This window comes from Phalacrocorax carbo, chromosome 10, assembly GCF_963921805.1.
Source record: "Phalacrocorax carbo chromosome 10, bPhaCar2.1, whole genome shotgun sequence".
NCBI classification, from domain to species: domain Eukaryota; kingdom Metazoa; phylum Chordata; class Aves; order Suliformes; family Phalacrocoracidae; genus Phalacrocorax; species Phalacrocorax carbo.
This window is the reverse complement of record NC_087522.1, coordinates 8,366,974-8,384,058: the sequence shown is the minus strand read 5'-3', so window position 1 is coordinate 8,384,058 and position 17,085 is coordinate 8,366,974. Positions and strand designations below refer to the sequence as shown.

General features: G+C 40.4%; 1 protein-coding gene across 3 annotated transcripts in view; it reads left to right on the top strand.

Moving 5' to 3' along the window:
• NPTX2 (neuronal pentraxin 2) overlaps positions 1-17,085 on the top strand; it is a 72,226-nt gene that overhangs the window by 51,642 nt on the left and 3,499 nt on the right. For 2 of the 3 annotated variants that reach the window (XM_064461700.1, XM_064461699.1), the window contains exons 4-8: positions 445-583; positions 8,426-9,899; positions 11,348-11,569; positions 15,037-15,276; positions 16,864-17,043. In XM_064461700.1, coding sequence (XP_064317770.1) covers positions 9,450-9,899; positions 11,348-11,569; positions 15,037-15,276; positions 16,864-17,043 — 1,092 coding nt within the window. In that variant the 5' untranslated portion in view covers positions 445-583; positions 8,426-9,449. The remainder of the gene's footprint in view (positions 1-444; positions 584-8,425; positions 9,900-11,347; positions 11,570-15,036; positions 15,277-16,863; positions 17,044-17,085) is intronic. The other variant, XM_064461701.1, reaches the window with a different exon arrangement.

Here is a 17,085-nt window from a genome sequence, read left to right as displayed (position 1 = left end):
GTGTACACCTGTTAAGACCCTGGATTTCAAGTTGTGATGTTTCCTCTGCATTACTAAGTATCTCATAAATTTTGCCCAACCTCCTTAGCAGCCACAAGGAACTGCGTTGTAGATAAAAATGTCTTGAAGGTGGCAGTTGCTTTTTAAGTGGTTGGTATTGAGAAATCTACTTGTCATAATCTGGAGCCCTGTGATTGCTGCTCAGCAATCCTTTTTGCACCAAAGTTACACTTACTATAAAGATCAAGCCATTTATTCAAGAGTCCCAGTGCTGCAGTCAGCAATGATATCCTCCTATAAACCTTGCCTTTACTGCAATTGGAGGCAAACCGTGAAGCCAATTTGGTTTTGTAATGAACCTCATACACAGGAACTCCCTCCCTTTGCCTTGCTCTGGAGCAGTGCTTACTCTTGTTCTCATTCTGTTTTACTTTATCTTTTTAGACCCTAAGCATCAAGAGCCTTATATCAAGTCTATCTAGAAGATAAAGCAGTTACCAATAACTAATTCCACAATGGAACTATCTTTCTGACCAGGCAGAAATATTACAACCTCTAATAAGAGTTCTTTAATCATCAGAAGGTGAGATGTTTCATTTTCCCAGCAATTAGTTTCATCACCGTTGCATTGGCTCTATCCTCTACCTTGGAAAATGGAGGAAGAGGCTTAGTGATTGAGCCCAATGCAGTATGTTATAAAGCACAACTCTGAACTGTAGCATGGTGGCAAGTAAGTCAGACAAGATTCTAAGAATACTCCCTTTACTATTCCTTTTATTTTTAGAATATTCCCTTTAGGGGCTTTCATTCATAACCAATATTTTATGTGAGTATGACAGGATGACACTAAAAATTAAATGTGAATTCAAATTAGTAAATATTATTGCAGCCCAATGTTCATGGCACTTACAAAAGCTTAAAAATATTCTCACAGAAAAATATATATTTGCCATTTTTTTCATACATTAGGGAAGAGATTCCAGAATCTTGTCCTGGTTTTAAGAATTTCCCTCATCTCTTCACAGCACGATGATGGCACACCAAGCTAGGCACATCTGTAACTTGCGGCACACTGCCGTGCCTGGTGCCTTTGACTTCCCAGCTCAAACAGCCAAGTACTCTTCTACCACCGCTCTGACTGAGTGTGGTCTTTGGCACACAACCCAGGATCAGGATTTGAACTTATGCTTTTGTGTGTGGAGTGTTTCCTTGAGCAGCTCTGTCACTAAGCCCTTTATCAGATCAAACAACAGAAAAGAAATTCCTTGACTTATTTGACTGTGGTAGCTCAACAGCTCTGTACTGAATTATTTGCCATTGATCCAGAATAAAATAGTACCATACAAAAGCTTGTGTGTGCTAGATAACTTCAAGTCATAATTTTTGGAAGATATCTGGTTGCAGTAATTTTACAAGCAGAAAGAAGCTAAGGTGATTCTCTCAGTCTCATCCTTACAATTTTAACAGCCTATGAAATCATATTGTACTTTCATAATCACAGATAAAAATTAGTTTGGTATATGCTTAATGATTCATGGAATTAGTGAAATAAATAGATGACTAAGGCTCTTAGCACTGTACAAACAGATTTATTGGATTTTGATGTACACGCATCTAATTATTTTGAGAATTTGTATGTAAGTGCTCTACTTTATCTTTGTTTATCATTACTATTAAGGCTTTGGATAGTTTTATGAGAGCTTAGATTTTCATGCTTTAATCCTCAGTTGTTTTTTAATCATTTCATTTAGAAGGGGTTTAACTTCATAAGAACTGCTGCGAAAGTGATCTTTAGTTAAACCTGTGAAGTGTGAAAATCATCTGTCAAAGCAGATGTACATCATGTCTACTGTTAATATCTCTTTGGCCCTTAATCCTATTTTTCCAGTTTGTGTGGGCACTGACAGTTAACTCAAGTTTCAGTCAAACCTAGACAAATAGGATTTTTTTCCTGCCCTACAGTCAGCTAGTCAGACAATCAGTGATTTTTTTTCACACTATTCACAAACTCATTAGACCTTTGCTCAGACTGGCTGAGGCACAGCAAGGGTGTAGAACATGGTCTTTCATAGTCCAGAATATTTTTCAGAGGCTGAATATTAAGGACTTATTGACAAAATCTTTTCAATTTTGTTTGAAAATGCAATCTATGTAATTTGCAACAGCAAATTTTTTACATGCATTGTACAATGAAAACATTGAAGTGGGATCTGTTTCACAAATGAATTACGTCCATGCCATTCATTTCATAATACATAAAATGTTGCTAACCACTTGAATGCAAAAATGGAAAATTTTTACATTGCATTACTGCTATTTTGGTATATGTTTTCCAATGAATATCTATTGATCTGCAAAGAGAGAAATTAGTCTGTGCCATCGTTTCATGATGGCATACTGTGTGAAAGATACCGAACAAAGCAATTGAATATGAAATTACCAGTGAATTCAGATTTTAAATAATAAACATAGAGATGGGGTAGTGCTATTACAAAACTGAGTATTTGTATTTTATGTTAGTAGGGAGTTAGCTGGGTACTATAAGACACACAGAAAATGGACCATAACTTCTCCAAAGATCTTGTTATCTTAAATGATGAAAAGATAACAACAGGTTAAACCAAAATGGAACTGGCCAAGTGGTGGGAAGGGTAAGATAAATCTGTTGCAAGCATTAAAATCAAGTAAGTTTATTTAGATCTATCCCTCTGAAAATACGATTGCAGCCTGGCCAAGCAGAGTTAGTACAATGACAAGTAAATGCATTTTTGACAATTACAATCTGAAAAGATTTGGGCCGGTTAACTCTTCTCACACACGAGTACCTCTTAGTGCAAATAACCTTATCAGAGCCAGGGGATGAAATACCCTGTACAGGTTAATAGTGGAGCTGCTGTTGATTACAGTAAAGCCAAAATGCTTCACAATCTAACTGCCGGTGTAAATAACCTAATCTCCAGATTCGCTAGCAAATCTACAGCCTAGCCCCAGGTGTTTTGCCTGAAACACACATGGCACAGAATCCTAAACTAAAATTATGTAACCCTTTATTTTTTAATTTTCTTATGTCAGTCTTCTTCCATCTGTGCCCATTCTAGTTTCTGGCAAAAACTATCTCTAGACACAATGACTTTTTTTTCCCTTGGCCTACCAAAACTCTATGGAGCCTCTCCATGGATCATTACTTTGTCACACTCATTAGAACTTGAGATGAAACCTATTGAGGTGACTTAACATCATCTCAGAACAGCAGGTGCTTTGGCATTTCACATGTCGTATGGGTCAAGACATAATAGCATTTCTAATTGTCAGCCACAGAATGAGACACAAAAGTAGTGAAAGGAGGAGGGAAATCCCTATAGGGAGAACTCAAGGTTATCACTCCACTTCTGACAGAATTGAAAAACTAACTCACCGACATGAAAGACTGAGCTTCTTCTATAGTAATGTTCTCTAATGGAAAGGCACTAAAAGTTGTTCTGCCTTTTGTCCTGGATTTCTAATCTCTCATGTATTCTTTTCTTTCTTTCTTTGTCACAAGGTGGGCACATTACATTCTATTCTGTGCACTCTAGCTCTAAATCCAAGTGTGTATTTCTGGCATGGTGACTTCAAAAATGTATTTCATTTAACATATATATGTGAGTGTGTGTGTGCATCAGTATACATATGCAGTAATATAAACGGCTGATACAAACATGTATTTGTGGTTTATGTAACTGTATTGTAGAAAGAAAACAGAACTTTCCAGTACCATAATGACAGTGAACTGTCTGGTCAAAGGACAGAATTTCTCAGCCAGCAACAGGGAAACTATTCACCTGCTACTAGCCTCTAGAGTTTGTAGGTCTAAAAGGGTTTCAAGGGGTTCCCATAAGCTTATTGAATCTAGAAACCCACCAAAGCAGACCCAAGTGTGGACTGGAATAATTATCCATACTGCAGTATTCAGAGATGTAACAGGAGGTAGTTTTTCCTGCTCCTGCGCAAAGCACTGACACACCTGCAATGGAGTTTAATAGCTGTGTATCATAACCACTGCACTGAAATCTATAGTCCATGCGGGAATTGATGCTAACGGGGTTAGTAGAGAGGAAACATATCTTGCTTGCTACAGAAAGAAGGGCAATATTAGGTCTTTTCACAGTAGCATCTTATTTTGCAAAAACACCAAATCTAAGTGGACTGGGAGTTTTGAAAAGAAGTTTGAGCAATAAATATCCAGTTCTGAACGTGTAAAAGCATTTGATGCGTTGCAATATATGTTACAGATATGCAGACTTTAAAATATATTGACATTTATTTGCATATCTCTAGCCAAATTCTGTGTTTTGTATTGCACTTGGAATTGGGCAAAATTCTTTCAACTTCAGGGAAATATGCATTAATAAAAATTGCATAATAAAGATAAAGGTCTTAGGGTTTGTCCTCCATGTAACTAACCTATTTCACTTCTCAAATGTATTTCGAAGCCTGGCATTTTGGGCTAAATATCTGTAGAGTACCAGGAAGATAACAGGTCCTGCAGCGGCTGACCCACTGTTTCGCTGGTTGGTGATTAGTATCAGGGCCACGGACAGCTTGTGTGTATTCCTGGTAAAGTCTCCTACTCCTGTCCTTTAGTCACCAGCAGCATATGGGAATGCTGGAGGCAGTAAATTATCTTTTAAGTATCTGACGTTCTTTGACATATCCTGCAGTGAATCTCTCTGACAAAGTGAGTTTTTACAGTGAGTATCTCTACAGTAAGTTCTGTTTTCCTGCTGCTAGAAGGAAGATCATCCTAATTAACAATTCTCAGAAAAGTAATGTATCATTTAGATAATCTAGAGAAATCCTGAATTTACTCAGATCAATGGCAAAAATCCAGTTGACTTAAAAGGGAATACATTTTTCATTTATGATTTTCATAGAACAGCCTTGGATATGGAAAGATGAAGGGAGTATGTCTCTTAACGATTGGTTTCTTCTAATATTCTATCTGTATTTTATCCATTAAAGCTATATAAGATGGGAATATTAAGAACATCTAAAGTATGTTGAGCAAAATCCTCATGCTGCAATATCCCTGGATGCTGTGACTTTTAACTTCCGTAGGCAAACCCGAGTTTCATATTTCTTCTCCTGTAACTAGTTCATCGCCTCTCTTTCCCCCTACATTTCCTGGTACTAACACTTGCCAGATACCAAGTTGCTTGAAACATGCTTAAAATTTTTGTAGTTTTGTGGCACATCTCTAATCAGTAGCCAGGAAACTTCTATACAGTCAGAAGAAGACAGTAAAGATTAAGTAGAGCATCTCTTCATATCTGATTACTTCAGCAAACATGTTAAGAAGGACACTGAACTAAGTTCATAATTACAGGCTTCGTTGCTGGTGAATACTTCTAAAGTTTTGCTAGACTTGTTATGATACAAGTGAAATCAGTCTTTTTTGACAGAGTGATACGTTCTTAAGGAATTGCTCAAATTAGTATTTTTTTAACTTCTGGGAGTTGCAAATGGCAGCCCAAGTAGTGTTTTCTTAGAAGCAAATGGGTAAGTAAGCTAGTATAACCTAGCTAATACAAACACTGCGCTGCTACAAAGAATAAGCATCAGATGAGACTATGCCCTGTTGTGATGCACAGACACACAGGAATAGAAAATTTCTGCCTGGTGAGAGTTTATAATCTGAGAAAGGCTAGAAAGGAAAGGGAATAATATGTTCATTTTATAAACAGAGACAGGAGGTGCAGAGAAATCAAATATAGTTTTTTCAAATGTCCCTAGGGCCAGGCAGTAAAATTTAAGTACTTACTGACAAAGCTGGACAGTTAGCACTTCTGAAAATTTCAGGAGGCAGTGAAATGCTTAACTTCCATTACAGTAAGACCTGAATTTCGAAGTCACCTATAAAAATTGTCTGTACCTGGATCTGTAGGTCTAGGCTAAGTTGTGCCTTTCAGATAATTAGGCCAATTTTTCACTGAACACCTGGACAATAATGAGTGGAACAAAACCAAAGTATAAAAAAAAAAAGAAGCCCATCTTTCATCTGAAGTCCCTTGTACACTGCCTTTCATGGGCTTAAGCTACACTTTAAAAATGAGGCACAGTCTCTTAATTTATTTAAAAGTTTTGCAAGGTTGTTTTAGTGATAGTGGCCAGAGGTGTTTAGCAAAGTTCTGTGTCAGATCTCCTGAACTCCAGACCTTTGTCCTAAACACAAAAACTTTATGTTTTGTGGGAATCCAGCTGCATTTTACATACATATTGAAGTTCTGGTATTAGATATTACAGTTGTGCATCAAAGATAAAGACAGATAGCAGTTGGCATGCAAATGCTGTTTCCAAAGAGAATAAAGCCCTTTTGAAGGCACTAGAAACTGTCAAAGTTAAATTAAAAATTAAAAATCCATTCTGTGGCTGCAGAGATGCTAGGCTGCCTGACAGCCACAGAACCAGGAAGTTCTAAAAACCTCTCAAATGCAGTAGTAAGTTATCTGCGCTCGCTGTGCTTCCCCCTCTACCCAAATCAACTTTTATGCCACAGTGAAATATAACCACTGTGCCTATAAACTGTTCATCTTGGTCATAAGGAAAAAAAAACCCTCCTTGCAACTGTTTTTTTAAACATCTCAAATTATCAAGTATTCAGCTTGCTTATACTTTAACATGTGATATATTGGTGTAAAAATGATGGACTTCCTCAATTTTTTAATGACATGATTTATTATTTATGATAATGTACTGCTGCACATTAGTCAAAATGAAGATTGATATGGCCTTCAACATGAAAAACACCAGCTACAGTCACAAGCAGTGTTTCAATAAATTATTTCATGCATTAAATTTAGGTCTCAGAATCTGGAAGTGGGGTAAAGTGAGGTAATCTGTGTTGTTTGGTGGGTTTTTTTTTTGAAAGTACTGACATACCATAGAAAAATATTAAGGATGTTAAGAAGGATGATGGATAATACCTGCCTCTCTCCACGTCTGTCCACCCTTCCTCCACATTTATACCCTCATGTGCAGTAACTGACATTTCTGAATGTCTTTGTTGGGATTCTTTCCTGTTTTACAGACTTCCCCTGCCAAAAAGAAACAGTACAGTAATAAAGGACAATACTTCTGTTGTCATAAGCTATTTACTGCCTTATACCTTACAGAACTTTGGAAGGCAGGTGTTTATTGCCTGCTGCTGCTTGTACTGCTTCGCAGCTTGCCTGAAGAAGAGATTATGACAAAATCTATCTATAATTAAGCAAACCTTGAAGCAATACATTGCTTGAATTTGAAAAGGAGCAACACCCTTATCACTGTCATGCATTGAGTCAAAACATGTTTGGGAACAGCTCTGATTTGTAAAGTGGGTTTTAAAATTGGGATCAGAGTTTTGAAGTTTATTTTTAAGTAATGTGAGGTTATTTTCATAGGGTACCATCACAATGCATATTACAGAGCATGGAATCAAGCTGTATAAAAGCAGTAGAATACTGTTATCCTACAGAGGGGTAACAGGCCCTAAGGACAGGCAAAACAGCATTTTACAATTATTTTATTAAGTTTTTTCATACTGCTTCACATGATGTTCAGGAGAAATGATACAGATGTGACTGAGTAATCTTACATGGAGAGCAAAAACGTTGGTACATTATTGCATATAGGTTTTAATATTTCTTGGACTTCCATAGCCTGGAAAGACACCATGTTGACAGACAAGATGTTCCTAGTGTACTTGCATGGTCCCCCTCATTGCAGCATTTTAATTTTAGCCAGAATTTTAATCAGCAAAATGATTAAGTGATGATATCCTGTTGATTTCAATGGGAGTTAGATGCCTAACCAGGAATTAGTCAGTGTCTGTACTTGAGCAGGTATTTCTTTTCCATTCAACCAGGAAGTAGTACAGCCTCTTGAGACTGGTTTCCAGACAAAAGGAGTTCAGGCAGAAATCAGAGCTTCTGGTTTCTTACTGAACTCTGTCCGTCCTCTGTGTTCTCTCCCCTTGAATAAGCAATATGAGCTGCATCTCTCACTTGGGTGGCTTAACATCGGCTGCAGTCAGCTTCGACTAACATGACTTTCAAACAGGACATTGCTGGAGGAGTTGAACAGATAAACTGGACTTTTGAAACAATCAGATTTAACCATCGCTGTGATACACACTCCTTGAAACTTGCTAGTTCATTCTGTAACATAAAGCAATTCTCATGTTGACTGAAGAAAAAGCTAAAAATTTTTTCAATTACATATTCTTTACTCCTTGTTTGTATTTATTATTATTAAAAAGTTATGAATTTCATAGTACTCACCCTATGGTAAAATATCTTTGATTTCTGTGCATAAACTTTCTAAAAATCTGAAATTCTACTGAAAGGTTTTAGAGTCCTAAGAGCAGCCTCTGCTGATGCCTAAGGAAATTGTTTCTCTATTTTTCCAGGAGGGGTAACAGTTTTCATTGTACACCCAGAAGGTGGTTGCAGGAACTGTTCAGCTGATCTTTGTATGGCACTTGGAAAAACAGACAAGACTTCACAGATTGTAAATGTAAAGTAACTGTTATCAGCATTAAAAATATTGGATACCACGGATAGTATAGCTAAAACCACAATGGTCTCACGGTCCAACAATAGTGCTGTGGTACTCTGCAAAAATTTCTGAAGCTCCTTATTAAAATGCCCGTCCCTTCCCCCCGACTGGAAATCTAAATACTGGTCTATAACTTGAACTGTATTGTGTTTTTGTGACAGCAGTATCTTTTAGGTCAAACAGCTAGTTGGCCCAGGCCAACGGTATCCCCAGCTGCGTTAGCAGGAGCGTAGCTGGCCAGTGGCGGGGAAGCGATGATCCCCCCTGCTCGGCACAGGCTGGATCACACCGAGAGGCTGCGCCCAGTTTTGATCCCCCAACAACAGATATAGAAAGCGGGAGCTAATTCAGCAGAGGAGATGATGGAGACGGAGCCAGGCTCTTCACCGCGGCACGTGGTGGGAGGACAAGGGACAACGGGCGCCCGCCGAAGCAAGACAGGTTCGTGCGGAGGAGCTTCTTCCCCGTGGGGACGCCGGACCCGAGGCACCGGCTGCCCAGGGAGGCTGTGCCGTCGCCAGCCTGGGGAGGGGCCTTGGCAGGACCCGGCCGGACAAAGCCCTGAGCCACCCGGTCCGACCCCGGCCGACGCCGCCTTGCGCCGTGCGCGGACCCGCCGGGTGCCCCCGGCCCGGCCCGCCCGAGCGCGCCGCCCCCGCACCGCCGGGGCCCCCGGGACCGCGCGGCGTCAGCGCCGGCTGCAGCCAACCGGCGCCCGCCGGGCCCGCCCCCCCACGCGCCCGCCCAGCCTATAAAAGCCGCGGGCCGGCGGCGAGCGCGGGAGCGGCGTGTGGAGCGGGACGGGGCGGCGGGAGCGGCCTCCTGTCAGCCGCCCCCGCGTCCCCTCCGAGCCGTCGCCCCGCTCACCAGCCGGGATGTTGCCTGTGTTCGCCGGGCTCTTGCTCGCCGTAGCCGTGAGCGGCCGGGGAGCAGCGGCGGGGGACCAGGAGAGCCCGCCGGGGAGCCGCTTCGTGTGCACCTCGCTGCCGCTGGACGCCGCCGGCGCCGGCTGCCCGCTGCCCTCGGTGCCCGTGCAGGGCGCGCTGCCCCCCGAGGAGGAGCTGAAAGCCACGGTGCTGCAGCTGCGGGAGACCGTCCTGCAGCAGAAGGAGACCATCGGGAGCCAGCGGGAGGCCATCCGAGAGCTCACCGGCAAGCTGAGCCGCTGCGAGAGCGCCGACAGCAAGTCCACCACCGGGACGTGGAAGAAGGAGCTGGGCAAGGGCAAGGACACCATGGGTGACCTGCCGCGGGACCCGGCGCAGGTCATCGACCAGCTGAGCCGCACCATGCAGACCCTGAAGGACCGGCTGGAGAGCCTGGAGGTAGGGCCGGGGGGGGGGGGCAGCCTCCTCGCCCACCCGCGTCGAAACTTGCAACCACCTAACCTGTACCAGTGGCTCTGGACCGCTGCGTGGACTCAACCAGTCTGCTTAACCTTTATGGAGATAAATCCGAACTGGCTGAGCCCCGGGAGCGAGTGGCTTGGCTGCCTTGTCTTGTTTTCTTGATTATTTATCCACTCACTTTAACAGTAAAAACCTGAAGGGCTCTTCTGTGAATATGTTCTCCCACGATGGGTGGGGAGATTATGGTTTTCTTGCTTGTCACCAGCTTAGTTTCTGTATTAATATGTCTAAATCTCTTTGGGAACGTGGCTTCATGGGGTTTGAGGTATAAAGTGGATGTCTTGGGTAGTAAGACCTGTGCATATGGTGCTGAACAGGCCAGTAGTAATGAGGAGACTGTTGGGCAGATTGTGTAGATAAGACATTGTATTTAGAGACCTAGAATAAAAAGGACCTGATTCTGCATGCCTGCGAATAGAAAGGGGATTCAGTCCAAGGCCCCTGAGTGATTTCTGTGAGCCTTTGGACGGTGCCCATGGTTGGGTGACACACATGGAATTATTTTATAGAGGGTATTCCCACAGGAATCACACTGGATGCTGTTTTTCTTTCCATACGCCGAGAGCTACATGCATGTCCTCCAGCTCTTCTCCAAACAGTCGCTGTTGTGAGGATGGCGAGTAACTTCCTAAAGGTTATTCTGTGAGGTCTAAACACTCTGGACTACTTTGCAAGTACAGTTTGAATGATCTGATAGCGTAACATCCTTTCGTTACTGTTGTTGTCTTTTTGAGGCTTTTTTTAGTGTTGTAGAAGGGAAACTCCACTAGAATCATATAGTAGGTGGAACCGTTGGTTTTGTAGTATCCTTAAAGATACCAGTGTTGAGAGAGTGTGGGTGGTTTTCTTGCAGTTTAAATACTTTCACTGGCTAACAGTTGATCTAAAGAGTATCAGATTTCTTTAGTCTGTAAATAAAAACTGAGGAAACTTTATTTGGTAAACTTGCTTTTGAAGTAGCTTAATTTTTTATTTAAAAAGAACTAATAGTTTTTCTGTTTACTTAAGTTGACAGTGTCACTTGCAGTAAGTAAGGCAAAAATTGACTAGTGGGCCAGACATACCTGTACTAATGGACGTACATCAGGCCTGGCTTCCTACATCAATTTTATTGACCTTGAATGTATGAAGACTCCTTCACATGAAATTCTGGAAGCCTCTAACAAAAGTGTCCTTTTGTTTCAGGACCTGTTTTGCTACAGTATTGATAAAAGCACTGAACATGACAAGTGCTAAAAAGCAATACCTCTTTTGTACTTGCTGGGGAGCTTGGTGATCTTGCTTTCTTCCCTTCGAATCAGGAGCATATCAGCATTTCAGCTTCTGTTTTAGAAATGACAATTTTTTTCTCATTTCCCCTAAAGCACCAACTCCGAGCCAACGTGTCATATGCAGCACTGCCTAATGACCTTCGAGAGATGCTTCAACGGAGACTTGGAGACCTGGAACGCCAGCTCCTGAGCAAAGTGGCCGAGCTTGAGGATGAAAAGTCCTTGCTTCATAATGAGACGTCAGCCCACCGGCAGAGGACAGAGACAGCCTTGAACGCATTGCTAGAAAGAGTGTCTGAATTAGAAAAAGGTAACCTACACAGAATCCAAACGCTTCCCCATGCTGACTGAGTTTTGTTTACTCCCTCCTCCTAGTGCAGTAGTCTAAATGGGGACCTCGAGGGAAAGACAGTTAAGGTGCTGGACCAAATAGTAGGTGACAGCAAAATACATGGATTTTGTTTTTCCTTTTGTCACAGGCTTCCTGCCTGACAGGCCTCTGCATGGCTTTGGCTTCCTGTCTCTTAATTTGGTGTATGTGAGTGGTTAGGATGAAACTCTTAGTGTTTGTGGGATGGAAAGGTATATAAGGAGGCAAGTGGAAATGGGAAGAAGTATGACACTGGTGTCAGGTAAATACCTAGGTAATGTCAAGCACACCCCTAAGCAGAGCTGCCTTTCTTTATTTGGACTGAAAGTCATATGGGCGAAATTTAATTAGCACAACTGCCTTTGATGTAACGAATGGCGTTTCATACCAGAACCATTTCCTGTGCTGCTGTGGAAGTATTGCTGGTGGTCTTGTCTTTTTTGCTGGTTGTGCCTTTGCGTACTGCAGATCCTTGAATTGTGTCCTATCCCAAGCGTATAGCTTTCAGAATTTACAGTAGATTACACATGGTGCCACTGGGGGACACTCTTAATCCTAGTCATTTATTCAGATACTTAGATTAATTATTACTGAGATCTCTATGCTTGAGTAGAGTCTGTTTATTTGAATTACAAATGTCTGTGGAAATGAGCTAAAGAACAGAACTATCTTTCTCTAGTGACTATAATATACACCTACAAAGTGGACTATAGGACTAGAGCACCAGTAAATATTGCTGCCCAATCTTTAAATGATTTGCCAAGGTCAATAGGTTCTCTGCTTAAAAGCAGCTTAATGGACATGCTTTCAAAATGGTGCAAATGTACATACCTTACGAATTTTAAAATGCAGTCTAATGGATCCATTCATGTAATATTGTATCTTTTTTCATTTCAAAAGTGTAAAGGAAGGGAAAAGTGAAGTAGGACAAAGATATATTCTACTGGTTCTGTCATGTAGTATTTCCTGAGAGCTAAGATAAAGCCTAAACTGCAACTGAAGTTCTGGAGAATTAGTGGCCTGCTAATGTCTTATGTGACAAGTATTGCTAGTCCTTGTCTCTGAAAGATGTGACTCATATCAGCAAGTCATCAGAAGGAGAAAGGGAGTGGTGGGAGAACAAGAATGTGAAATTTAATTAGGTTAAAAACAGCCTGTTCCCACCTTTATTTTTTGTGTGGGGAGAGAGCTGTCTTAAGTCTCCACGGAAGTGAAGAAACTGGGCCAGGAACCAAGACACAGGCTTTCTTTTAGTTGTGTAATTTGCTTTCTATAACAGTGCGGCTTAGCTGTTCTACGCCTTTGGTTCTTCTGTCAAATTAAAGTGAGGGTAATAATGGTCTAAGAACGTAATGATTTTGTACGTTAAATGCAGACAATATTTGAAGTGGTCTGACCTCTTTTGAAAATAGTATTTCTATTGTGATTTTTATTTTGAATGCCATATTGTTTAGCATCTCTTCCTGACAACAAACTAGAGTGTGATAAGCTCTTCATTGTCCTGAGACTAAATAAATGGAGGAAAAACTAACCTTAAGGTGACACTATGAACTTTGGAATTTTTTTTATTTATTGTAACAGCTGTCTTTAGTTACCAGTGGGACAGAGGAGTTTGAAGTTTATACAACTGTTGTAATTTCCAAAGTCTTCTGGTAATTCCTTCACTGGTTGTCACCATTGACAGCAGTAGGTGATGCATTAAAAAGCAGGACTGGGTGGAGGAATAATCCTGCAACTAATAGTGCCTGGACTTAAATGTGATTCCTAGCTTTGCTGAAGACATGAACAGGTCACTTGCTATGTCTAAATCTGTTTTCTCCATCTCTAAAAGGGAATAACAGTATTTCTTCCCTGCCTTGTCCAAAAATAATTCAGATCCTTTAGGAAAGGATTGCCTTATCCTGTGCATGTGCCCCATTGGCCAGAACAGGAGGATCTTGTTATCATTTGGAGTTGTGGATGTTTTCAAGTCATGAAAAGAAACTGAAAAATATTAATAAGATTAATATTGTTTGTTCTTTTCCAACCCGTTATTGCTTTGCTAAGCTCTTTCAGGGTGACTAATTCTCTTAATGGAGTGTGGTGGGTTTTTTATACATGGGATTGGTTGTACCAACCTAGAGGAGGTTGCTCAACATTAGCCCTAAGACCCTGGAGGGTTTTTTGCTTCAAGTTTAACATATTTCAGTTTTTGGTCTGTAAATTCCTCAAGAACAAGTTTTTTTCTTCCACCCCCTCGTTCTGTGAAAAATGCAGTCAAAACACTTCAGTTGCTTCTGAGAATGGGAACTGAGAGAATGCCAATGGTTTAAAAATTACATATGAAAATTGTGGCAACCTTTTGTGCAAGAGCTCTTCATTTGGATTGCAGTGTGAATTTTGGCAAGGGGATTGAACTTTTTTCAGATATGTAAGTAAAGGGAATGAGTGGCATTCAGAATAGGTTGCTAAAAGGTTGAGGGTAACACTACTACAGAGCTGTGGGGTGTTATTTTGTGGCACAATGTGGAATTTCTCTCTTCTTAATATTTAATTCTGGAAAATTACTCATAAACAACTACATCAGAAGTGTATACAAACTATATAATACAGAGTATTCCACCTTTAGAAAGCTTTGGTCTTAAGAGTTCTCAATTTAATAAACATCTCTGGAATATCACACTGGTTTTTATCTTTTAGAAAAAGCTACATAATTTCTGCTTTTATAGTAAGACAAATGTCTAATGTTTTTGTAGTTCATAACTTGATATTGTATTTTTCTTCAGGTCACTTTGAACTTCAGCTTTATATTTTTGTTCAGATCTCCTCCTGATTTGTCTACAGGACAGAAATTGGTTCTACTAAGTTTAACTCTGCTTTCTGGAATATGTCAGTTTACTTCAGACTAGCCACCCAAAATGAGAGCATCAACCTGTTTCTCAGCCTGCTATCTGTGAAATGGGGATGCTGCTGCTAGTTCCCTGGGTAGCAGTAGTAAGAAAAAAAATACTGTTTTTGAAGCACTGTGATGCTTTAATAATGAACATACCAGAGAATCCATGTTTAGTAATAGTAAATATCTTTTAAAACGGTTTGAATTATTTGAAATAGGCAGGCCTCCAGCCATGAACTAAGCAATGAAGAAAGAAAATATTTAATAGCCTCTCATTAGTCATCTGCCATCTATTCTTTTGCTCTAAATGAACAGGAAAAATAAGTGATTAGTATGATATATATGAAATCTAGTTGTATTTTTCTGTGCTGCAAAATCAACATTCAGTAATACTAAAATATATTTTTTCTGTACCTCTCCAAAGTGATTAGAATTCCAAAGATTCTCAATATCAAATATATTGTTTCCTAACCTGAATTAACACTAAACAAAACAATATATTTCTAAAGGTTTTTCTTCCTCAATGTAATTGTAGGTAACAGTGCATTTAAGTCACCTGATGAATTCAAAGTCTCCCTTCCTCTTCGCACAAACTACTTATATGGGAAGATCAAGAAGACTCTGCCAGAGCTGTATGCTTTTACTGTATGCTTGTGGCTGAGATCAAGTGCTTCTCCTGGAATTGGCACTCCTTTCTCCTATGCTGTTCCTGGCCAAGCTAATGAAATTGTCCTCATAGAATGGGGGAATAATCCAATTGAACTTCTAATTAATGATAAGGTGAGAATTGACTAACTCTTGTTCACTGTCTACGTTAATAGAATGAGGCCCAAACCCTTGGTACCTCTCTAACAACTCTTTCATTGTCTCTGAGAGAAGCCAGCTCTGCTTGTCTGCTGTGGTCCATCTGTCTGTTACAAGTTCATAAAAGTACTTGAAACACAGTCAAATGGTACATCTATTTGCATGTTGAGACAAAGCAGCATGACATCTGGGTGTGCACACATTTATGCTTGTCCTCTGAATGTACAAGCAGATCTTGGCTTCTTGTTTCCTTTATGAAAAGGAAGCAATACTTGAAGCCACACTACTGCAAAGCCTGTGAGATCTAAGCCAGCTGCAGTGTTTCTATCTTTTTAATCCTAGAAGTTCAGGTGTGTTAAAATTAATTTGGCAGAAGACAGAACAAAAAGCATGTAATTGTCTGGTTTTATTATGTTTAAGTACTGAACATCAGTTTAAATACAGTTTTTCAGACTTTAGTTACAAAAAGCAACAATTGTCTCTCACTACTTCATACCACTGGTAGTTTCTGACACCTCCAGAATGAAGCTTGAGGAAAACGGGTCCCATTAAAACTGATTATGAATAATTCCTTTCTCCCTGCCTTCAGTTTGGGCTAGCTACCATCACCTATTTACATTTCATAGCTAAGTGACTTGATTTGAATCAATGTGAGCAAAACTAGATTCTTAACTTGGCCAGGCTGCAATGTAGCCTAACTTGCCTTCAGGCACCATCCCTTGTTTTCTTTGGCCTGTTAGGTTTCCTAGTAACTTGCTGCTCTCTGAGGGATCAGGTGTTTACAGATCTACAACACAGGTGGTTCAGTCACGTGCCTAGTTAGGACTGCTAAAAATCCTTATCATCCTGCCAAATAAATAAAAGTGAAAAGCCAATTATTGTTAATGATTTGTGGAAGAGAAGGAAACTTGAGTCTGCTTATCCTTAGCAATAACTTTTTTCTCGTCAATATTATGTTAGTACTACTAATGTTCTGTGAGGCTTTTCTTTCTCCCACATCACAGCTGTTCCATAGCTGCTGCATTTGTATCTTTATGTTTACTTGATCAAGTTTTCAGATCAAATTCCTACAGGAGCATAATTCCTCCTTATTTGGAGCCCTTGGTAACAGTTCCCACAAGTTTTGCTGGAAGCAGGCAGATGCATTTGTCAGAGTTGTTACTGCAAGTGGTGCAAGCAAACCCCAGATTTAAAGAGACTTAATGTGAGCATTGGATGGAAAGTTAGGACTAAGCACTGAGACTTAAACAACAGATGCTACAGATTAATATGCAGGATCAGTGGTTTTGATAGCAGCTTAGACTCTGGTACTTGTGTCACTTAATTCTAGATGAAATCAAGGCTCATATTTATAGTAAAAAGCATGGCTGTATTCCTGAAGACAGAGCTGGGACAAAGTAGAAAGATGTGGACTAACTTCTGCCTTTGAAGTTCTTTGCTTCTGAGGACAGAAGCAAATTGTATTTGAAAAAATTCTGAGGACAGAATACTGTTCCTTTTTAAATGTTGTGCTTGAACTGGTAGACTTGGTTTGCAACATGTAGTATTCTTTGTTTTTTGTAGGTTGCCCAGCTCCCTCTCTTCATTAGTGATGGAAAATGGCATCATATCTGTATAACATGGACAACCAGAGATGGAATGTGGGAGGCTTTTCAGGATGGAGAGAAGCTTGGCACTGGGGAGAATCTTGCTCCTTGGCACCCAATTAAACCTGGAGGTGTCCTGATCCTGGGTCAGGAACAGGTGAGTGAATGAGTGTGTGCCCGCATGTTTTTGTTTTTGTTT